This window comes from Mizuhopecten yessoensis, unplaced genomic scaffold (assembly GCF_002113885.1).
Source record: "Mizuhopecten yessoensis strain PY_sf001 unplaced genomic scaffold, ASM211388v2 scaffold10603, whole genome shotgun sequence".
NCBI lineage: Eukaryota > Metazoa > Mollusca > Bivalvia > Pectinida > Pectinidae > Mizuhopecten > Mizuhopecten yessoensis.
This window is the reverse complement of record NW_018408629.1, coordinates 734,252-760,266: the sequence shown is the minus strand read 5'-3', so window position 1 is coordinate 760,266 and position 26,015 is coordinate 734,252. Positions and strand designations below refer to the sequence as shown.

General features: G+C 35.2%; 1 protein-coding gene across 1 annotated transcript; it reads right to left on the bottom strand.

Moving 5' to 3' along the window:
• Positions 1-142: 142 nt before the first annotated feature.
• LOC110461364 (TRPL translocation defect protein 14-like) lies at positions 143-24,499 on the bottom strand. The gene is made up of 13 exons (XM_021514810.1): positions 24,422-24,499; positions 23,980-24,148; positions 8,826-8,893; positions 7,506-7,543; positions 7,042-7,079; positions 6,551-6,679; positions 5,642-5,841; positions 4,546-4,623; positions 3,939-4,034; positions 2,870-2,966; positions 2,081-2,172; positions 1,282-1,397; positions 143-478 (listed from the first exon to the last, which is right to left on the bottom strand). The coding sequence occupies exons 2-13, from the start codon at positions 24,116-24,118 to the stop codon at positions 286-288; spliced, it is 1,284 nt and encodes a 427-aa protein (XP_021370485.1). The 5' UTR covers positions 24,119-24,148; positions 24,422-24,499; the 3' UTR covers positions 143-285.
• Between the last annotated feature and the right edge of the window lie 1,516 nt (positions 24,500-26,015).

The following is a 26,015-nucleotide window of genomic DNA, read 5'->3' as shown; positions in this document are numbered from 1 at the left end:
TATTCCATCCTTTGAATTGGAAGAGTTCAAATGAGTCTTCAGGGGTGAATGAGTCTGCAGTAAAAAAAAAAAATATAGCCTGCAGGGCCCTTATTAACTCATTCACCCCTGAAATTTCATAATGAACTATTCCATCCTTTGAATTGGAAGAGTTCAAATGAGTCTTCAGGGGTGAACGAGTTGAGGTTTCAAGGAGAAAATCTACTCCATGAATAGCGACAACATCGAGTATTGGTATTAAAATCGGGGGGAATGTTACAATGGTATACGTAATTATCTCCCCTGTCACAGGCCGTCTTCGCTGGTCACAGAATTAAGGTGTTCCCTTTCAAATTTTGCGGGGTCCTTTAAGGACAGATTAAACATTGAGAACTTTGGATTGTTGGTGACTTCTTTCTCAATCTCTAGGAAGTCTGGTAATTGGAGGTCTCTACCAGTTTTAGTAGTGTATGTCTCCAGGAGCACAAGGCCTTTACACCTGTCAAAAAAACATTTCAAAACGTTATAGAATAAAACATTTGTATTTATGGTCAGAGATCAACGTGGAATAATACCTATGTCATACCCCTTGGTAAAAAGCACTATTTCCAGTATTAAAAGCATCAAAAACAAACATGGCGGACTTTCCAACTTTTGGAGAGATGAACTTTATTTCTGTACTCTACTTACTTATGCCAAACAAAACAGAATGATTTGCAACAAAGAGGGCCATTTTGGTGTTTAGTATAGACTTTAATGCTATTTATGTTGTGATGAGTGGCTACTATGCATGTGCAAAGCAACAGAATGTCTTGTATCATCAATATGGCGTGAAAGACTCCATACTCCATGTGTTCTAAGCACTTAATAAGATATTGTAGAGAAAATTAGCAGAAATTTACAGGTTTAAAATGTTAATTGGTAACCCTCATGATGATAAAATTGAACAGAAGCAATGTAAGTTACCATAAAAAGTCTCTAGCCCCTGGCTAGTGAGCCTCAAAATTTGACTAGCCCAAGCTCAAAATCTAGTTGCCCCGGGCGTTGAGAACGTGAATTTTTACACCCCTGTACTGATTTATGTAATAGTGGAGGCATAAAGTACGAGGTGATAGGGCAAAAGCTGTCTCAAGAAACCACCCTTCCTACAAAAACCTTAAGAAGTATATCATGATAGGTAATGTATAATGACAGGTTCAATATACATTAAAGGCAACATTTTAAAAGAGGTGACCCTTATTTAGAATGTCTGTTCTCCTTAAAATGGAAAAAAATTACGGAATAATAAAATAGCCGACTCACTCTGGTGGACAAGTGTCTTCAAACATGTCCATATGGAAGTACTGGTTGTTCCACAGGAAACAGCGACGCTTCTTGTAGATGGACGAGTGTCTCTCATCTCTCTGGGCAAACAGGTTCTGAGAAAGGAATTGTGACAACACATCAACACATTTGACAATAAAGTCACTCTATCTTTCATCAACCAAACCTCTATGTACTCATAAAACTGACTCTTTTCCTATTTTTATTTCTAATCTAAAGCGCTGGCATTAAAACATGATTCCCATGAGTGATAGAAGATGCTGCACTGGTTCTAAATAATTTGTATATCTTTCTCTTTTATCCCGTATCTTTTGGATCGAGTCATGTCAACAGTACTATCTTGTAGTAACTTTTGTTGATTACTATTTCCAAAAATGTAAATTATCCTGTCTCAAAGTTCTTCTTGTTCCGGAGTTCTGCATCTATTTTATTTGGAGTTTCAAACTGCTTGATCAGAAGGAAAAAGTGAACCTTCATATAAACTATGAAATGAACCACCTCATACTTCTTGATAAAACAGAGATAATAGGAATTGTTCAAGGGTAGAAGACTGATAAATGGCACAACACAGAGGAAAAACGATTTAGACAGCCCACCATCTGTTGATCGTCGGCTAAAAAATATATATTGCAAAACTTTTCTGAGAAACTTAACACTTCCATAGACTGAAACAACGTAATGGAGATAATCTGTTGTTAACGACAATGAAGATTGGGGATCTGTCACAAGTTGTAATGCCCTCATCCATCTTATTCCTTACAACAGCAGCTGTACTTACCTTGTAATCCTTATTAGATATCACCATCCTCAGTTCCACCATTTCGTTGCTGATTTCTGGTCGTCTAATGGTATGAGTATATGTCCAGGTGTCTAACAAAAAAATAATTTGCATTTTATTTCATCATATCAACACACCTGCAGAAATATTTTCTTCAGCGTAAATTTTCTCCCAACATTAACCTATATTTTCCCTTGAAATGAAACTGGTAACCCCTAGTAACTAATTTATGTGAATGATATCCAATTAATAAGTAAATGATAGTAGGGGTTGGACACTAATTGGAAACAAAATATCGAGTTAGGATGTATGATTTTCCAAAACCAATCAAATCAAACAGTAAAGGGTCATATTAAAATGTTTCAAGATATTTCTACATTCTTCTCCAATGCTTAGCATACTTGCCAACCCTCCCTATTTAGGAGGGAGACTCCCAATTTTGGACCCTTAAATTTAGTGTTTTCAACCACTGAATTTGCTTAACTGTTCCTATATTCTAACATCTAATGATTTCATCTGAGAGAACAACTCAAAATATGTCATTTTATAGGGTTATTTTGTCTCTAGGGGGTGCATACACATATTTTAAATATGTTTTGATTTTGAGAATGCAGAATCTCCCCAATGGAAATCTAAAAAGTTGGCAGGTATATGGCTTAGTACATTAACTGTTACCACTGATGGGTGCAAGTATATGGCTTAGTACATTAACTGTTACCACTGATGGGTGTGTGTGTATTAAAGAGATGTTTTATAAATTTAGACATAAATTTAAACTGCCTGACTTACTGTGCTGTCCCCTCTTCCTGATCCTGGCCTGCATCTTACGGCTCGGGGTAACAAGGTAGTCGTGTTGTACATTAAAGTCCTGGAACTGTGGGAAATTCTACAACAGAGACAACTTCATATTAATAACAGTCTTTGGGGTTTTTTGGTACAAATTTTACACAATAAATACTCTTTATAACACAGCATAGACAACTTTATTATACTCAACAGGCCAAGAGAATTTCTGCTACCCATTCCACACAATACATACTGCTATCAACAATGATTTCAGCAAATTATTTAGGAAAGTGTTTTCTCTCATTTGAACATTTCCCTGTGTGAAAGATAGAGCTTTCCATGGTAAGAAAGGGGTGTAGGAAATTTCTATCTTACATCCCATTTCACGCCATGTGACATCACAATGGCCCAACAATGATGTCACGTCACAAATTTGGAACTGTCCGATACCGCAATGCGGAAAAGTTGACATGATGAAATTAAAACCTTTTATTAGATTTACCGTACATGTTAGAAAGATGTGATTAATTTTTCTGCGCAAATGTTGTTTGCAAATATGGGATATGCTAAATCTGGCTGGCTAATTTGTTTTTGTCTAAAAAGCTCAGGGGAAAAATTATATTTTCAAAATGGTGGTCAGTCCAAACGCATTTTCATGGTTTCTGAGCTTATTCTGGTGATTGGAATGATAGAAAAATACTCTTTCATGCCCAAGGTAAAGCCGAGGGTTTTGCCAAATTTGAAAATCCTGAGGGTGGAATTTCCCTATCCTACACCCCCTGGGCATGAACGAGTCTTATACTATTCTATGTTAGTGTAGCCTGGTCTAGCCTTGCATAATTCATGTATAAAGATGTAATTCAGACATAATTCAATATCACAATTCATTTCATATTTCCTATTTATATCACTTTTCATTTCATATTTCCACTTTATATCACTTTTCATTTTATTTTTCCTCTTTATATCACTTTTCATTTCATATTTCCACTGTCATCACTTTTCCTTTTGATGATAACAAATGACATTATGAGGGATCTACTGTTCTAACATAACTAGATTGTAATATTACCTTTAGATCGCCCACTTTTTTAACCAGGAACTTCCTCTTCTTACTGTTGGAGCTGAGGCGGTCTTGCACATCTATTCCTAGTCTGTTACATACTGCCTGCAAACCATAATAGTAGTTATATCGATCATGTAAATCATAATGATAAATATATTGATCACATCTGACCATTTATAACTCATTCACCACTGACATTTAATAATGAACTATTCCAGCCTTTGAATTGGAAGAGTTAAAATGTGTCTTCAGGGATGAATGAGTTAAATAGCACTACCAAAAGATATATTCTAGAAGAGCATCACTTATATGCGTAAAGAGGCAAACTATAGTCCTTAAACTTTGGTATCATGAATGAAAAAAGGCAATTACTCTGTACATGTACCGGTATATACAAAAAAGGTCCTCGCATACAAAATCTGGCAATTATGACAGCAATTTATAGTCTTCAAAGTGTGGTGTCGAAAATAACCAAGAAACATCTTGAAAAAATGTTAATGACAGATTTGGGTTTTTAGAATGTTAATGTCAGTGTAACCATCCTGCAGACCAGGTGAGATAAAAACTACATGTACATAGATGTTCTAAAACATTCATGTTGTGATATACTTACAGATATCATTCGGTTAATTTTCTCTTCAAAATTTGTACTGTTATCTATCACATCGAAGTAGGGATGTCCCACCCATGACTGCAAAAACAAAAGACAATGTCAATGACAATTCTAGCATCTCGGACATGGGATATTCGACATGATAACCCCATGCTAGATTTTTCTATCTAGTCCAATCTGTATGGCACTTTCCTGCTACATTTCGCGGAACTTTCACTAAGCCATGTATTCATCTGTGTGCTAATAACTCAAAATTTACAAACCACAATATTATAAATATACTGTTTTGTCATTAGATGTATTGTTTTGATGTTGTTAGATTCCTGATGTTATTTATGATCTACATTGAGAAATATGTCTGCTTTGTAAGGCCGGACTACATTGTTTGCACAAAAGCATTCAAATGCAGCTTAAGTAGTGAAGAGGCTTTTTATTTTAGGTTTTGGATGAGATTCTTGTAGACTATAGTGAAATTGAATAGTTTTTCAAACTGAAAGATGCAAAAAAAACACACAATTACCTGTAACTGAGTCGGTTTGGGTTATCTCAGTCACGGGCTAAGATTCTGTAACATCCCAACCTCAGCTAAAGCATTGGTGGGAGTTATGTTTCAGAATCTTAGCCCCTGATTGAGACCAGCTGATCTCACTCGGCAATAAATTGTACTACCGTAGACTATCTCCAAACTATACCGGACAAAACATACTGTATTTACCTATGATAATCCCATGCCTGGAAATAACATCCCCCCCCCCCCCTTCACTTTTCCTTACTCTCTGTGCATATAGTGTGCCTGGTAATAAGCCCATATATAACATTTGTTTTTTTATTTGTCTGAATTAACATTCAGGAAGTTGCAATCAATCTTCATGATAATTTATGCAAAAATTGTATGGTCCTTTGCAAAACACAACTCATCAGTAGTACATTGTGTACAAGTGTAGTGAAAATTTGTTTATTTCAATAAATTAAAACTTCTGTGGTTAAAACAAACAAAAGCCATACACATTGGAAACAAAACAGGGAGTGAAGAGCTTACTAAGAATTTAGTCAAACATCTATGCTTCCAACATAATTTGTAAAAAATATCACATACCCCTGCTGTAATTTCGTCAAGCACCCGAGCACCGTCTAAGTCTTCATGCCGTGTTCCATGCCCTGCAACTGTATAAAATGGTTCAGCTCCATTGGCTGCAGAAACCATGTGTATGATTTGATTGTAACGATTGTCGCGAATGTCGACCTCAACCCAATTATTATCATTCTTCATCCTCGTCCAGTCTTCTCTAGCCACATCTACCAAGGTATGAATAAAACACAAAGTCGTAGTAAAATATACATGTACAGAGCCACAGCACAGAGAACAAGGCTGAAGTAAAAGAAACATGTACAGGACCGTGAACAAAATATACATGTACAGGGCCACAGCAAAATATACATGTACAGGGCCACAGCAACATATACATGTTCAGGGCCACAGCAAAATATACATGTACAGGACAACAGCAAAATATATACATGTACAGGGCCACATCAAAATATACATATACAGGGTCACATCAAAATATACATGTACAGGGCCACAGCAAAATATACATGTACAGGACCACAGCAAAATCTACATATACAGGGCCACATCAAAATATACATGTACAGGGCCACAGCAAAATATACATATAAAGGGCCACATCAAAATATACATGTACAGGGCCAAAGCAAAATATACATGTACATGACCACAGCAATGTATAAATGTACTAAGACACAAACATATTTATAAATATATTTGAAGTACATTTTAAAGATAGTAAATGAGATCATGGTGTCAATTGTGGGATGACATCCAATGCCTTTTATCATGATGAAAACAAGTGAAAATCAATGTTCATGACTTCTAGCAAAATATCCTCTTGCATCAATTTGTAAGAAAATGTTCTATACAGGCCATATCAAATATAAAATGTTCTATACAGGGCCATATCAAATATAAAATGTTTATACTCACAAGCTGAAGCATCCATAAGACCTCTATCACAAATAACAAGACAATTCTGTTTCGATTGTTTGGCTAAATCAAAGAACGTGTTTTCAATCTGGACCATTGTCTTTAGTAGGTTCTCCTGGAACCTGTAGGCTAAAAAAATAAAAACAAAATAATTTGTTACAAGTTTCACAATATTGTGGCTAATTAAATTTGAATCAGTAGATATTCAGCCAGAGATATTCCTTGTATTAGGCACTAACATACCTGCCAACTTCTTCATGGGGGAAATTACGTGTGTATATATAAACCATAGGGAAAAAATAACACTCTTAAATGGCATCTTTGGAGCAATTTTCATAATCTTGAAGACTTAATTGCATACAATAATGATAATACAAAGTGTATGACACACACAACTAGTATTGTCATTTAAATGTTCAGGTAATAAAGTTATGAACCTCTACATATGTATGTTATTGTTTATGATAGTCTAAGACAGACTGGATACATACCCTGGTCTCTTGAGAGGTTTGTGAACTTTACACCCCCACTGAAACACAATGCGATGCCATTTTATAAGAGCGAGAGACTCCGAGATATTATCAGGGGCTATAAACTCCTAAGTCCAAGGTCCGGGACCAAAAGAAATGACCAGTGGACCTATAGCCAAAAATAGGGTAAAAAGTCCATCGGACCTACATGTTCCATATGCAAATTATCAAAAGAAATGTTATCTTGTTGCAAGTCCACATTGAACGAAGTGCAAACATTTAAGTGCTTAATCATAATTAAAGTGGTCAAATTTTAATCTACAAATTGTGTTTACATTTAACCAATATTATTTGTCGAACTTTATGGTGTGGTTGGACCGACTGCATAATTACACTATTTAATTAGGGTTACTCAACTATAAAATTTGGATGATTTTTTTTTTTTAAGTTTTCCCACTTTCTTACAATTTTAATGAACATCTTACCTCATGAGTACAAAAGCTGTCTCTGGAGATCTGTAAACCTGCAATGAAAATCTTATATTTAGAATTTGTTAGCACATTTTTATCAGAGAAAGAAATCTACAGAAGTAGACATGTTAATTATCGGCAACAACCTAGGAGGAATAATGGCAAATTTTTGCACACTGTATTGTTAATAAGATCACAGCAGCCTCATTAAATACTTGTTAAAATTTAAATTGACAGAAACCACCAGACAATCATTTTGGTGATGCCTCATTATATATGTACAAATATGGCAAAGCATTCAAATTCAAATGTTCTAGATTTGTTGTAATCTTGTCAACTGATTCATTTCAAGTGGTGATTTTTTTACATTAATGCATTGAAATATTTTACTATTTCAATTAACATTTGGACAAATACAGCCCTGCATGCAGACAATTCAATTTTGAATAATTGAGAGCAAACTTTGTTAACAGTTTTGTGAATCTGAAGCCTTGACCTGTATAATATTGAGGTTTCGAACAGACAGGTTTTAAAATTACATGTGTTTAATTATAACGATAAGTGGGAGTACAGTAACTACATTTTTATTTCTTATTCATCTTATTGACATTACCTGTTAATGTATGAGTGTGTATTAATGAGCATTGCAAGCAATGATGTTCACAGTTGCGATTTTCAACAAGAACGATAGTATATCTACACGTATGTAATTTGTTGATGTTTGAAAATATAATAAGTAATTTAAATTCATTAAACTGCTATAAAATCTTAGTATTTATCACATATACCTGTTGAATCTTGTTATAGTAATACAAGCAATTTTTAGACCATGAAATACAACGTTCTGTATTGCACATGTGCAATACGGAATGTTGTATTTACCTACAAGCCGGAACTACTTTTTATGGGAATCCTCGTCATGGCGAACTGAAATGTTCTCTGTATTTGCAAAAAATATCAAAGTTTATAGAATCTTTGTATCGATCTCTACCAAATACGGAAGGTATGTGATAAAAACAAGACCACACACTTGTGTTTTTCTCACGAATCAGAAAGCATTCACTCGTGCGCGGAATCGGTAATATATTCGTCCGCACAATAAACTTGAGCTTTCTGATTCGTTAGAAAAACACAAGTGTGTGGTCTTGCATATTTATTTCACTGCTGGAACATAACGACTACACCTTGATTTACTGACAGTTTTGGATGCTCCTACACTATACAACTCGGTAGAGTTGAACCATCAGACAACTATTTTGGTTCACATCAATGAAATGTATACTGAAACTCTCTGGATTGTGCAGTGTTTGGATTGGACAGTAAAAGGACACAGACCTGCCATCCTATACTCTCAAAGAAGGAGCTCAAGCGTGATTGTCCAGTTGTTTTACCGCCACAGGGTCCTGAAACATGAAAAATTGTAAACAATCAGCTGCTGATCATGACCTATCGTCTTAAACATGTACCGATTATACAAAATGAAAAAACACTGCAGATTTGTGAAATAAGGCAAATGCCAGTAATTTAATTACCTTCCCAGCCTTTTTCACATTGTACCAGAACATTTCTGATCAGTAAAAATTCACCCTTCTTGCTTCACTATAGCTAATTCCTGATTTACCCAGTTTTTATTTCACCCTTCACATGTGATTATTATACATGGTATATGCTTCTGTACTAATGTTCGCTGTCATGATAAATTTGCCCTGATGACAATAGGTCAAAAAAGGGAAAGTCAAATTTCAGTTTAATTTTCCTGGTATACAGCAGGGACGTAATATACTGTCCCTGTATACAGTAATTGTTACAAAATAAAAATCATACCGAAAAGACAGTGGAAAAGGAGTTATAAATAAAATTGAAGTATTGTTTAATTTGTAATGATTTGGGTTTAAAATAGAGCCAAAAATATCCCACTAAACTATATATTCATCAAATCATTGATAATGTGCTTGTAAAATCTTCACTCGTTATAATTATCACATAGATATAGCTTAAAAGTCTGCGTCTATTCACCGTAAAATTATACTTGTGTTGGCTCTAACCTAAATACCACATACATACGATGTATTACATTTCACAGTACATACTAAAATTTAAAAATAAATTTGAAAATTCATCACATTAGTTTGCAAAAACATGCGGCTATTCAGTACATTGTATATATAAACATTTTCTCTTCAGGCCTGAACAGTACTAGCTAGTGATGTGAATCTGCTCATGGTTTTTTAGGTCATTGCTGCAAAAAAAAAATGTTTTGACATTTCAAATTAATCTTTGCTTTCATTTGAAAAGAGTTTGTAACATCATAATAACATAGCTAGGGGACCGGTATGACACGCTGACAGTGATGTATTCTGATACAGCCGGTCTCTATCAATCTCCCAGTTCTTGTGACAAAGGCCATACTAGGTGTACATCTAGATTAATCCCTATTCAGGTTTCTCGTCATGAAAATGCGGATACCATGTGTTTTCATGTTTTGTCATTAACATTGATATGACAGTATAGTACAAAACTCTTATCAATCAACATGGAGACGAATCTCGGTGTTGAGTATCTGGATATATATTATGCATGATAGAACCTGCCTGTTAAAAAGTTGGGAAATATAATAAAGAGTTTAATAGATATATTGATAGTACAAAATACAAAAGTAAAACCAGTCAGTCAAAATTTACATGTACCCAATATACAACCATTATAATAATGACAACATTGTATTAATGTACGAGTCACGGCCATATCATTTTTTCAACAATTTATAGCCCTTCATGCACCCTTGTATGCTTTTGAGGCAAAATACAATTTTCCTATGCTTGGTGTAAATCAGTTAAAAATACTTGGACAAGTCTGTATATGTTCAATTAGACAATATGCTACCTGAAGATTTAACCAAATTCAACTCATTTGACATCCCAAGTGATTGTTGAATGTACAATATAGACATTACATTATGTATCATATTGGGAAGAGTTTGAATTATTTTTCAAATTTTAATGACACCAGTTTAAATACATATTTTATCAGGAACATTATTTTAATCAGGAACACTTTGATAACTTTGTAATGAGACAGTTTGAAAGTAGATATATTCATCAGGAACTGTTTGATAACATCATCAGGAAATATTTTGATATGCACAGCAATGACTGAGTATAAAACATTTACCCTTGGACATTAATCCCAAATTGTGTTAGGGTGTATACGTATGTACAATGAAGTTGGTGTAACTTGTATAGTACTCCGTCATTTCCTGTTAGTTGTAGACTCAGAGGATGTAGGGACTATGTGTAGAATTTCAATGGCACAGGTATTCGATGTCTCGGAGTGCTACTAGGCTGTGTTTGTATTGTCTTTACGTCTCATAAATGTTCTGAGATACAGAACCTAAATTCCTGCTTGGTTTTCCCTACATGCATGTATTGTACTTTGTAGTTGCCTTTGGAGCAGTTGAGCAGGTATAAGAGGTTCTAAGACAACTTCGTGTATGTACATATTTGGAAACACTCCACCATACCACTGACAACCATATTTAGTAGGGGTATCACAATACGCCAAGAGTGTATCACGATTTATTGCAATACAGAATGAATAGATTGCGATACGTATCCCGATATATTGTCATAGGAAGGATGTGCTCAATTTTATAAAAAGTTGTAGGAAGGATGTGCTCAATTTTATAATAAGTTGTTGTCAGAATGTTATCAAACTTAACCATATATAATATAGATTACATAGATTTAAGATTTTTGTCAAACCAACCATCGATTACAAGATTTGAAATATCAAAAGCCTGCTTTATACGTATTGGCATATCTGTTAGAATTTGTATTAATCTGCAAGTTAAAACACCAAGCAGATAAATAAAAATATGCTTTTGAAAAAAATTGCGATACAGCAATATTTCATCTCTGTATTGTGGTACAATACGATGTACCCGTGTATTGCGATATACCTGTTTTCCGATATATTGTGAAAGCCCTTATATTTAGTTTTAAATATGATAACTTTGTGTAGCATAGTTGATGGTGTCATGGTCATCTTGTCGATTGTTTTAATAAATATTACCGGTACTCTTAAAATAAATAAATATACAACATTTGATATAGCGCCCTATCTAGCTAGCATAAGCCACTTTAAAGTGCTTTACAGTACATAGATATACAATTTAATACAGTCAATACAATTGGCATATATATATTAATACAATATTGAAGAATTCGCAGGAGCTGCCTTATCAGGCGCCAACAACTAGTCCTATGCCACCTTGCTAATATCTTCCTATGTGTGTATGCCTGTGTGTGTACTGGAAATGTATTGTATTTACAGCCAGACTGGAGTGATTTTCATTTATATTTAGGAATCCATCAAATTGCGGATGCTGAACTTCAAGGTGAACCAACTATTGATCTCGCACTCCGCTGTTTGTGCTTGTCTTTTCATTTGTACTTAACGGTCTGTGAGATATTTTATAATTAGACAAGACAAGGTGTGGGTATAATTTATGTACAATATGGAGCATGTGCACTCACAGGGACATGTCATACGCTTTGTAAAAGAAGATAAGTGGGCGTCACAGTATATAAAGTAATACATATTCCATTATACAGCATGCGACATGTCCCTGTGGCTGCATTTAATAAGTGGAATACTATTTGATACCGGAGTTTAAGCCTTTACGTTTCTGATATATAGCCAGCTGGATGCACGTGAACCACCTGCTAACATGTATTTTGTCATTATATAAACCCATATTAATACTGCATGAACAGGTTATATATGGGAACAACTATTCATTTGTGATGCTGTCCCACTTAACAGATGAGAAAGTGTATCAGTAACATGGAATGGAAAGTCATTCTTTAGAAAACATATATATATATATATATGTACATGTAACAGTTTGTCTAAACATGTTAAGCCTGAAGGTAAACAAAACATTTAAAGGGTTGCCAATTCAAACTCCCCGGAGCCCAATGTGGGAGATCTCCCTACAATGGGTATTCAATGTGTAGACATCTTTCACAGTCACCACATTACATACATGTAGGCCAGTTGTACATGTTGAGATCTGATTTACAAATGTATCAAACAAATCCTGGCTTGTTCTTGATTCTAATTAACATCTGTCTATGATCTGAATTGCCGTTCAATTCAATAACAAATTTAAACACTTGATTATCATTATTCACACACGATGATCAATATATACTAGTATAGCAAGTGAATTTCACAGTCTCAGATTTAAAACACATTGCATAAATGCATATATATTTACTAAAAAGTTTTTTATGATATTTGGAAGTTAAGGTGGCTCCACACATCGTCATCAGCGTCTATTTTCGTGACGTACTTCCGGAAAAAGTACAGCTCAGACTCAACGATCTTGATCGAAATGTGCATGTACACCGTGATGTCATTTCCGTATTGCGTATCGGGCATTCAATATCGTAGTGCAAATTATAGTAACACCTGGGCCGTTTTCGTTTAAACGGTCAAACCGATCGGACCACTGTTGTTCGTTTATTAAATAAGGTCGAACCTAGTAATCTGATGCTGCTTTCAGGCGAGCCTTGAGAAAGCCTTGCAAGGCCTGCATACACATTTGCAGGTCCGCCAGGATTTATACCCGAAATTGTTACATTCATAAACGCTCAAACCGGTTGTTCCGCATAAACGAACAGGCCCCTGGTAAACAATAGTACACGTGCGTGCCGATGATATGTCAACACCCGATATCGAGATTTTACCGGGAAATGTATAATCACACGTACTTCAGGAATAAAGCTTTCCAATTCATTGACATAAACAGACTCACGGGAAGACAGTGACATGAGACCAGACGACCTCAAGAAGGTCATATAGGAAACACATGGAATGCGGACGTACCAACCTCATATGTGCATATCACGTGCTTACACGAGTTCATAAGCTGAGGGAGTTTCGCTCTGTCGATTAAATCGTGTTTACAAATGTAGTCTACTTACTCTGTGAAAATAATGTTTTGTAAAATATCAAGATACCTATGAAATGCATGTGTGAGTGCACGTGAGAACGGCATACCATGCGATAGCCTCTGGTCACATATGTACCTGACATGTAATTATAAATATACCGTGAGTTAGCGGACTGTGGAATGATGTCCAAAGTGTACATGACTGAGGTAAATTAGGTTCCATTAAAGAACAATAGATTGATAATTTTGATACCATATTTTTGATATATTTCCATCATTTTTGTTATATGTAGACAGAGACAACTGTCATTGTGTAAATGTCATCCCTCTGCAAAAAGTTCCGATTTTTTTCAAGGAAGATAACTCTCACCCGGATCAAAGTGATTGTAAAATATAAAATAAATAAATTATAAAGCCATTGTGTATATTTTGTTCAATTTCCCATTCTATATGTATAGATCTTTGTGTCCTGTTTGCTTTTATCTTGTAGATAATCACTTTTATCCGTACAAATTCAATGTGTAACATGTGTTACATATTTTGCGATAAATAACATATTTGTAGGGTTAATTAGGAATGCTTCTTTTCATTTTATTATTGTTGTTATTGATCCGAACAATGCCACACACAAAAAAAAACGGAAAATATTAAAATTGACGAAAATTCAATTTTTTGGTATTTTTTCCAAAAATGTCCCCAAACTATCGGTATGTTTAGATTTTCATAAAATCCACTCTATCTAGTTGCATAACCATTATATGAAAGTTTCAACGAATTTTGCTGGTTAATTGCGAAAGTGTGGAGCCACCTTAAGTGTGCTGCCAACATTAATGTCTACACATATTAAAGTGTTTATTATACCTTACTGGCTTATAAATAGCACCAATGACCAAAGCCTTGTTAGCTTAGCAATAGTTTAAAACAAATTTTTACAGTTAGTTTCTTTGGATGTTTTTATTTTTATTTGTAAACAGTTAATGGTAAAGTGTAAGTGTTATTATTCTAACATTTTTGAAAATATCAGAGATAAATTCACTCTAATTTGTCAACTAAGCTGCTCTGGTTTTAAATAACCTGGCCCTGTTGTACACTGTGCATTGTCACATGTAAGTATTGTTAGCTTTCTCAACCTTACTCTTGATGTACACATATATATATATACTGTATATTCAATCGGGGATCGCAGGGATGGATCTAGCTAGAAGATCTAATGAAGTATCGACTACCTATAGACTGTCAACTGAATTTGCTGCAAAATTGATTTTAACCAACTCCAGAATTTGAGAAAACAATTCAAAATACCTACTTTAAGCTAGTGTATGTAGATTATAGCAATTTCTAGAAAGGTATTTTTATTGAAAGGAAAAACCAATCCAGCATCACCTCGTAATGTTTGTCGAGTAATATAACAGATCAATACATGTGTTTCTTGCTCACTGAACTGAACAATTGGTTTTCGAAGCTTAAGGTGCTAGAAAAATTGATCTAGTCTTCACGTTATCTGGTGCTGTACAACACTCACTGGTCCGCACTAAAGTAGCTCAAGATTTAGATTATTTTCTACACTTTCCAATGCATTGGGGAAAAAAATTGAATAATGGCAGTTGGGAAATTAAATCAAGCACTGCTAGCTAGACATGAACAAATTTCAAACCCACAGGATAAAACACTTCTTAATAATCAATATCGTAAACCTTGGTCCTCTAATAAATGTTTTGTTAGATGATTTTTTGTGTGTGTCTGAAGTCCATATATATATATACAAGCCTGACACTAGTTAGGCCAAATAAAACATGTTGTTTCCATGGCCAGTTACCGTATATCTACCTACACTAATATTTTGTGGCTACCCTGAACTTTTTAGGTGATTTTCAAGGAAGCACAGTTCTAAAAAGAAGTCCAGATCACTGTGACTGTCTTTTATAAACCGTACAAAAAGTATTTATTCACACATTTAACAGGTAACCAACATGTATATTTTTTAGCATGGGGTATATATAAACAGCATTGCGTTTGGATCATCAAAACTTGCTAGATTAAGTTTCAATACAGTTTTTCCAGTACACTATACATTTAAGCGGGTCTTTATACCAGTCCATATTCTTTTGAAGAAAAGAATTTCAAAGGGACCCTACGAAATTTCAATTATTCAATAAAGTTTTCTCCAAAATCCAGTTTTACCGTCAAGCAGTCTAGATCTAAAACTGTATTACTTTAAATAACCTAATAAGCTCCCTAAGCGATTATAGTTCTAACCTCCCCAAAAAGATAACCATAATAATTTTAAAGAGATTTTTTATCAAGTTAGTCAATAAAAAGTAGTGAATAGATGAGATACTCAAACCAGAAAAAGGATAACGGGATGGCTGTTTATCAGATCAAATACAGTACTGTCACTAAATACTATTCTTCATTTAAACACAGTTCACTTTTGAATTAAAATACACAAATCATAGTACAATTAAAATTTCTTTCATGAATATACCTTTATATTATGTTAATAATAGAACTGTGTTGTATGTGTAAAAGTTATTCAAAAAGTCGAATCCATTGTTGGCACAACAAGGCAAATCCGTGCATACAGGTATACATTGAAAACACTGCATATCTTGTCAAATATCTTGTGGTAATGGTTTCTGGTTTTTTTTTCTCTTCAAACTGCTCATAATGGTACTGATAAAAAGATACAGTCTACGGGGGTACTATCGGGTGGTGCAGTGGATAGCGCACTTGCCTTTCACCAAGGCGGCTGGGGTTCGATTCCACGATTGGACGTGAAAAGGAATGGGGTCACCTGCCTATCTGGTTTCCTGCCACAATAAGACCCACGCAGGCTAACAACGGACCAACAAGAGTGATCAATATAAGTTGAGATAACTTGTTTCATAATTTTTGTAAAATAAAGTTTTACATTTTTTTTTTACCATCACTGGTGTTTTCCTACAAAGTAACAAGCAAATTTCTTTAGACAAAATTTTAAAGGGATAATCACTACATGTAGCTACCATCAATATTTATGCGCCTCCGAGTCATTTTCCAAATTATATAGGGCACTATATAAATGTTGTTGTATACTATTGATAGTATATTATAACGACAGGTACCAAAGTTTAGGTATCTTACCTTCAGAAATCAAGAAATGTTTACATTCAAAGTTCCCAGAAACCCCCACATGAGTTTTGTTTACTGACAAAACAGGTGGTTGTACCCTCGGTTTTCAATAATTGCCATAATTGTAACGTAGGACCTAGGGGTACAGAATCTTGAAAGTGTATCAAATATACCCCAAATTTTAGATTAGGGGGAACACAGATTTTTCTCTTCTTAAGTCTACTAACAAAAAGTAACTAGAACTGTAAGTAAAGGCTAACTAATACCCCCGCTCCTATATAAACCAGAACTGTACGCTAAAGGCTTACTTATGCAAAGCAATATAGTCTCCCACCAGTAATGAGTTATGGTAATCACTATTTTATTAAAAACAAAAACAAAATAAAAAAAATAAAAAAGTATTTCGCACAAAGGGACATAACTCCATCAAAAAGGGTCAAAATCCCAAATTAAAATGCCAGTGCACAACAACATAAGATACCGATCATTCATGCAAGGTTTCAATGAAATCCACCTGTTAGTTAAGGAGGAGTTACATGTACATGGACAATTATTTCGCACAAAGGGGTAACATCAAAAAGGGTTGAAATCCAAATTAAAATGCCGGTGCACAACTACATAAGATACCGATCATTCATGCAAAGTTTGAATGAAATCCACCTGTTCGTTAAGAAGTAGTTGTACGGACAAGTATTTCGCAAAAAGGGGCATAACTCCATCAAAAAGGGTTGAAATCCCAAATTAAAATGCTGGTGCACAACTACATAAGATACTGATCATTCATGCATAGTTTCAATGAAATCCACCTGTACATTAAGGAGGAGTTTTCCGGACAAGTTACTGCAGACGACAGCCATCCAGACAGGGTGATTCCCCGTATACCACCCCCCCCCCCCCCCCCCCTCCTAACTTTGTTGCGGGGGTATAACTACTAAAAATGCGGGGATTAATGGAGGAATAGAAAGTAAGTAATGTTTTTTGAAATAGGGGAAAATATGCGCTGCAGGTGCATGACCCATCCAGCGAGGGCTGCAGGCCGGGCCAGGGGGAGAGTAGGAGTAGGGACATGTATTACATCTTTAATTTTGTTTCTCGCTGTTCATTACAGATTTTAAAATATCAGGAGCGACAATTAATATCAACACCGGGAAAATGAAATAAATCACTCATTTGTGGAACTGATGGAAAATTGGATAACAAGAGGCACAAGAGGGCCTGTATCGCTCACCTGAATATTTAAGCAGTCATAGCAAAATATTCTCATTAAATATTATATTGCACTAAAAATATTTCCCTCGCAAACTTTGTTGGCTCCATCTGTTGAAACTACCAGCAAAATATTATTGTAAGATTCTATGCTTTTTGATTCTTCTTCAGAAGTTGCTCGACATATTTTTTCATGTGACCTTGTAAGTAGGTCAATGTCATTTTCCTTCTCAAATTGGTTAGCTCTATTCCAAAAAGCTACCAGCCAAATCTTATAAATCCATTTCTTTTAGAACTAAAGAACAAATCCTTTAAAATGTTGTTGACCTCTGTGACCTCTTAAGTAGGTTGAGGTCATTTTCATTCACAAACTTTGGTGAGCTCTATCCCAGGAAGTCACCAGCCAAATATTATATTTTTATGCCTTTTAATTTTTCAGAAGAAGTAGTTTGAACCGTTTGACATATTTGAACGCTGTGACCTTGAAAGTAAGTCAAGGTCATTTTCATTTGCAAACTTTTTTTGGCTCTTTCCCAGGAAATAACCAGCCAATTATTAAGGTTCTATGCCTTCCAGTTCTTCAGAAGAAGTTGTTCTAAGCATAAGACATATCTGACTCCTGTGACCTTGAAAGTAGGTCAAGGTCATTTTCATTCGCAAACTTTGTTGGGCTCTTTCCCAGGATATAACCAAACAAATATTAAGGTTCTATACCTTCCATTTCTTCAGAAGAAGTTGTTTGAAGTATTTGACATATCTGCCTCATGTGACCTTAAAAGTAGGTCAAGGTCATTTTCATTCTCAAACTCTGTTGGGCTTTTCCCAGGAAGCTACAAGCCAAATATTAGGTTCTGTAACTTTCAGTTCTTCAGAAGAAGTCGTTTTAAGCATTAGACATATCTGATTCCTGTGACCTTGAAAGTAGGTCAAGGTCATTTTCGTTTTCAAACTTTGTCGGGCTCTATCCCAGGAAGCCACCAGCCAAATATAAAGATTCTATACCTTTCAGTTCTTCAGAAGAAGTCGTTTGAAGTGTTTGACACATTTGACCCCTGTGACCTTGAAAGAAGGTCAAGGTCATCTCATCCTCAAACTTTGTCAGGCTTTATCCCAGGAAGCCATCAATCATATATAAAGATTCTATACCATTCAGTTCTTCTTCAGAAGTCGTTTGAAGCATTTGACATATTTGACCCCTGTGACCATGAAAGTAGGTCAAACTAATTTTTATTCTCAAACTTTGTTGGGCTCCATCCCAGGGACCCATATCAGCCAAATAAGAAGATTCTATACCATTTAATTCTTCAGAAGACGTTTGATGTTTTTGACATATTTGACCCCTGTGACCTTGAAAGTAAGTCAAGGTCATTTTAGTTCTGAAACTTTGTCGGGCTCCTACCAACAAAGCTTTCAGCCAAATATCATGACTTTTGGCCTGTCCGTTCTTCAGAAGAAGTTGTTTAAAGGAAAAGTTGACCGTCGAGGACGGATGGCGGATGCCGCACCATGACATAAGCTTACTTGCCCTTCGGGCAGGTGAACTAAAAATGGAACCAAGCCAGATTCATGTGGTAGTATTTTAGTTACAAATGGGTGAATTTTTAAACTGAAATAGGGGGAAATAAAGATGAAATAGGGGAAAATAATGCCAAAATTAGAGAGGGGAACTGGCCCATATTCAGCCACAAAAAAAAGGCCTGTACATATCCATGAAATGTCATTTTCTATATATATAATATTTTTAATAGCTATCCAAAACCAATTTATAATTTTTCAAATATTGTTTTTATCAATTTTTCTCCTGTAACAAACAGCCGAGTGAAGTGAAAATTTAACTTAAATTTTTTGTTCCAAATAACAAAATGTTCCCCTTGAAGTTTAATTCAAAGTGTACATGTTCTTTCTGTACATACTTAAATCATGACGAGTCCTTGTCCTCATTTACCCAGTTCATCAAGTTCTTGACATTAAATTTTATTACTCATGTATTTACTGAACAACACTAGTAAATATTTATGTATGCAATGCCATACATATATATATGTACTTACATTATACAACTGACAAGTGATAGTTAATTAAGGCCAAATAAATTCAATTTTAGGTTTTAGGTTTCATTATAGTTGAGCAATTTAGTTTCAGTAGATAATAATTTTATTGTATTGAATCTTTAAACAAATTTCACATATATATCTAAACAGAACAGGAATCTTTTAAACTTTAATAATACTCTGAACTTGTCAACACCAACTGACAATCTAAGCAAAACAAAACCAGATATATGTCAAACTTAGATTGAATTTTATGCCATCCTTTTATCCTCCCTGATGAACGAAAACATTATCATTAATATTTTTATATTTTGTAACAGTTTTTTTAATTTTATATTAATGGTTTTTACATAATTTAGTTAAAGCTCCTTGAATCTAAAGTTGGAAACATCTATTTGTACAATACAACTATACATATGATAACAGTTTGGTTGGTCTATCACTAAATGTGTCCCGCCATCGCGATATCTATCACATGTACAAGTGATCAGACAAAATTAAAAGTTTGGGCTTGTAGAAAAAAAGGTCAAACGTGAAACCCTTTTTTTTCTTTAGCCTTAGTTGCAGGTTGATTTCTGTAAGGAACACTTCCTTCAGTGTATATTGTCCAATGGTATACCTCAAAACATTATCAACGGTTTAAAACTTTATATACATGCATACATACATATAATATGATACATACATGTACACCCATACTAGTACACATTATATATTGATGTCTTTGATACAACTAAACAAACTTTCCTATAAAAAAATTGTCTGATAATCCCATAGGATTCAATTTAAATGCTCAGATGTGGTGGCACCAAGCGACTTGCACTAATGCTGAATACGTATTTTTAATAGTTAATTTCAACATGCATGTTATCGCATTATCCGTTGCAGAGCTGCTCACTGACACTAAAGCAGCATTCTGCAGGCTTTATAATATTAATAAGCCATCACGCTTCAGCTCTGGCTTCAGGCCAAGAAACCACTCATACCAGGAACATCAAATAAGGAAGCTAACTGTAAATCATCAGATAATACATAACACACTTTTGTAAACATAGATTTGTATCAGTTGGCAAATGATGTACAACGTATATATCTATTAGCCTGATCCAAAGGGCTGAGGCAAGGCTTGTAGATTTCATGTTAACTTTTTATTTATTTTCAAAATCTGCTGGTATTTCTTGAAAAAGAAAGTATCATGATCATCTGAGTTCATTTCTGGTTGATGTTTAAATCTAGATTTGTTGCCATCTCTACATTTCAGAGTGGGGTGTCACAGACAATGCAGTCACATTCAAGTGAAGTCCATTTGTCGATGATCTGGATAGACACAAACACTTTAATATCTTAATTGAACATAATCATCCAATCTTCCTCCCCCCCTTTTTTGAGGCTATCTAGATTGTCTGAACCTCTTCTGTTTTTGATCTTCCTATACTGCAGGCAGTTGATCACATATATAATCTAGTTGTTGATCATTTGGACAATGATGGACCCAAAACTGTTCCTTGGGGTGGAACTCCTAAAGTAACTTAGCAGAATTTGAGGAGTGATCCTTCAGCTGGACGACATTGCCTAAGGTCACTCAATTTGAATAAGCTGGATATCAATGCAATAAATAGATTGGTCCATAAACACTTCATTACTTTAGTTTCATAAACAGCCATCTATAAAGTACTTTATCCTATGCCTTCCAGAAGTAAAGCAACATACAGTCCACAGGGATGTAATGTGCTACCACGGTATTTCATATAATTTATAGCTAGCACAGAGTTGTCACACCCGCAATTTCTGAAGATCTGAAGAGGAATAATATTCACTTATGGTTGTATCAAAAGGAAGAATATCGATGGGTGTTCTTACAAATGAAATTAGCACCCGGGGCTCACTTGAGATTTTTATAGAACGCTTTGTAGTCACCAATCAGCATCTCCGGTTTCTGCGAATGTCCGGACCCAAATCAGATCAAGGCTTGAATTTTGCAGTATCTTACGCTTCAAATGAATATTTTTTGTCAGCATATAACAAATTATGATGACCTTTATAATTTTTATGACAAATATTGTTAAACATAGTGAGGTGTAACGGACACCTTCAGTCAACGACTTATGTGTTTGATGACGACTCTGGACACTAAAACATCATGAAGCATTTTGATATATTTATTATAGATACATGTAACAAAAATAATTACACTTATAAATATATATATTATACTAGTACCATCATATCATATGTCTGATATATGAGTATAAGATATTTCTAAAGCTTCGGGTCAGGACAGTAAGTCCGAGAAGTATTAAGGAAGCAAATGTAGAAGTTAACAATTCAAATTTCACAAAATTATTTAACAAATCTTTTAACTGTGGTAAATATTCTTTGCAAATGTCACACCTGAATGTAAAACAAGAGATCCCAGAGGGATCTTGGCGCCCACCATTGTACCATCTTAATTATTTCTTTGTCAGTTCGATCTTTTCTCTTCTTTCCGCTAATCTGTTTGATCGAGTCATGTTAACAGTAAATGCACCTTGAGGTAACTTTTTATCTTAACTTAATACTGACGTGTATGAAAGCCAACCTTCAAAGTGAGTTTGTCATTTCACATATTTACTAGTACTGTACTTAATGTGAAAGAAATAGAATCGATCATTGCAATATGAGAAATATCTGTTTAGTTCTTCCTTTAGCCATTTTGTTTTTATGATCAGTCTCAAAATATAACATGCACAATTAAGGATCAAGGGGAACCTACATATCAAATTTGAGAAAGATCCCTCAAGTTATTCCTGAGAAATTGTACTAACAAACCTTCAATGTCATATCGAAGATGGCTGTCGGTAGGCCATTTTGTTTAACTGATCAGTTTCAAAAGTAAACATGAAAACAATAAAGGAAAGTGGGGAACCTGCATTGACTAGTCCAAAAAGAAAATGGGCAATAAAAAAATTTGAAGCACTGGCCAAGGCCCAAATGACATATTGGTGGCCCAAACCCTGGCCATATTTATATAGAAAACTTGGAAAAAAATCACATTTTCTAAATCACTGACGGTTCGATTTAAATCGGAGTAATGACAACTGAAAAATATACTGCCCCCAGTTTATGTGGAAGGGACTATAATTTCTTTTTTTCATAAATTTTTCGAGCGCCCAAACTATTTTTGTTGGGCCAGTGACTACCTCTTTTTTGAAAACCATTGGTCGCCCGAGCAAGACTTTAATCACCATTGGCAACTGTCCATTTCAGGTACTGCTTGCACAGCTAAGGACCAAAGGGAACCTACATATAAAATTTGAGAAAGATCCCTTGGTACTTCTTGAGAAATACTGATAACCAGAATTGTTTACGGACGGACGACGGACGAAGGGTGATTTGAATAGCCAGATGATGGTAGGCTAAAAAGAATTTATATTGTGTGAATTAATTCCTATAGTCCATTAGTCCAAAACAGAATGCTAAGTTGTCGCATGCACCATTTTTTTAAAACTTATCAAAACACTGACATTTGAGTTTGATTTACGTTTTCTTGTGCTATTTGAACTTAAAAACTAATTGTCTGTAATCAAAAAATGGTGCATGGCTCTAAGACTACATCGTTGTTATAACTACTTTGTTGACACATTTATTTACTTATAAGTATTTTTGCAAAAAGTGATCCGACTTGGGTACTGCCTCCTTATAATTAGTGCACGTGTAGGTCAACCTTTTTTGAGATATGAATCCCAATTAAACCTTCCTTTCAATCATGATATAACTGCTGTGGTTATGTCAAACAATCAAAAATGCACTTTTCGACAATGCACAGTTCATGTTATGTTTATCAAATTTAATATTTACAAAAATGTTTGATAGGCCTAAGGCTAATCTCAGACTCAGTACCAATCATAGCCAGGGGAGGTAACCCTACAAAAAGTGTCGTTACCTTCGCGAATTATTTAATCAAATTGTAATTGATGTATTGATTTTCCACTACATCACTATTTAAGGTTTCGATATATTTGTCAATTACCTGTCTTTTCGTGCTGATAAAAAACCATACTTTCTTTCTCGAGTGTCCTTTAATTTAGCGCCAGAAACATAACCCGAGCGACCACGTGCAGAACTTGGGACCCAGTTACAATGTTTTCCTTGATCACGTTATAATTGTCATTATGATACTCACCACCTGTTAAGACCACCTTGTACACCTTATTCTTGTTGTCGCCCACGGCTTGCGACATACTGTAGAAATCTTTGAGACCTCTTGTTAGTTGGACACACACACAAACATTTCGTCCAAGGATAAGCCGACGACAATACATTACCGAGTAACAGATGATGTATATCGCCAACTGTAGATAGAAACGAAACGAATTGCACATGAGAAATGAAAAAGAGAAAGGTGTTAAGGTTTCTTGTCTTTCAAGTCTCCCCACGAAACAACTAATTTATGGCAGGGACATTATACGTCCCTGTTTATGGTTGGTTGTCAAAGCCAAGAAATGCCGGTGTAAAATTTATGTCCGCATTCTATATATTGCACAGTATCTAAATCAGCACTGATCGAGTTACGCAAATCAATTATCATTATAAGAAGTTGTTTCTTTAAAACTCATTGTATTTACCTTAGTTTTTAAGTAAATAGACTAACGCAAATCAAGAATTCTTGAAAAATGGCTGCCAAGACGACATTTCTGATGACGTTTACACAAAAATGCTGCTGTGACGAAATCATGACGTCATAAAATTTAATGTGAAGGTTGTGCAAGCATCAAATCAGACTCTATATTTAGGTCGTGATTTGATGCGTATTTTTTTTTATATGTTATATCACGGAATTAGATTATCTAAGTCCGTGGTTATATGAACCCACCCATAAATGAAAGTGTAGTAGGGGAGGGGTTTTTGGGTGCAAAATATATTGAAAATGCCTCACTTTTGGCCATTTGTTGAGCGTTCGCCCCTGTGAGGAAGGCTTTGGGTTCTGTCCCCTGGCCGAGACATACCAAAGTCTTTAAAAATGGTAGTTTATACTCCTGCTTAACGCTCAGCAAATTAGGAGTGGGACGACTGGTTCGCCCGTTGTCAGTATAATGTGACCGGGTGGGGCGTCCTGCTGGGTGTCTTCGGCAGTATGTTTCAGTGAGGTAGCACTATAAAGTCGGCATCAGTTCCGCGCTATCACAAGGAGACAAACACGAGCATATCGCAGCCTCTCAAAAAACACACACATACACTACACGCATGCATCTTGCACACAGGGGAGGCCGTCCTTAAATGACCTTAGCTGTTAATAGGACGTTAAACAATATCAAAGAAACAAAACAAACGAAACAACGAAATGGTACAAATCAGGCACCGTACACTGAGCCTTCAATTTTACCTGACATATTCCAGGGGTGCAAAGAGCGTGGCGTAACCTCTGGAGTATTGAGGATCGGCGTATCGAGGATAGTTACGGATGAATATGTTATGACGACCAAAAAGGGTTAGAAAAATACTTAAACTTCATCAGGGCTGTATCCAAGATTATTTTTTTAAACGATCAAAAACAATTCAATGACCCAATTTGTGTGACAATAGTGCCTTATTATGACCGACAAATATTGTACTTCGTTTAATAACATTGTAATACAGCATTTGATTGCATCAAGAAATTGAATAATTCACATAAACACAAATTGCATTTCCCAACTGTGATGTCTCATCATCGTTCTTCAAACCAGGTCCCATGTTCAACAATGCTGGAAAATTAAAAATTTGACCTATACGTGTAGGTCTATATCAAACACTTTTGTGACATTCAATAATTCCACGACAAGCTTAAATGATACATTTTATAAGCTGATGTTGATAAAAGCGGCATGATATATTTAGCGAGAATCGGTATCAATTCATTGATGACTTTTCTTGTAAACTGCAAAAAAGGTTTGGTTTGGTTTTATTTTGTTTAACGTCCTACTATAACAGCTAAGGTCATTTAAGGACGTGTCTCCATGTGTGTTGTGTATGCGTGCATGTGTGTATGTGCGCAGGCGACAGGATATATGTTGGTGTATACGTAATTGACTCCTTGTGATAGCGCGGATCTATGCCGACTTTATAGTGCGATCTCACTGAAATACCACGCCGAAGGCACCCAGCACAGCATTCCACCCGGTCACATTATACTGGTTGACCCAGTTGTTGCCATTACCCTCAATGCTGAACGTTAGCAGG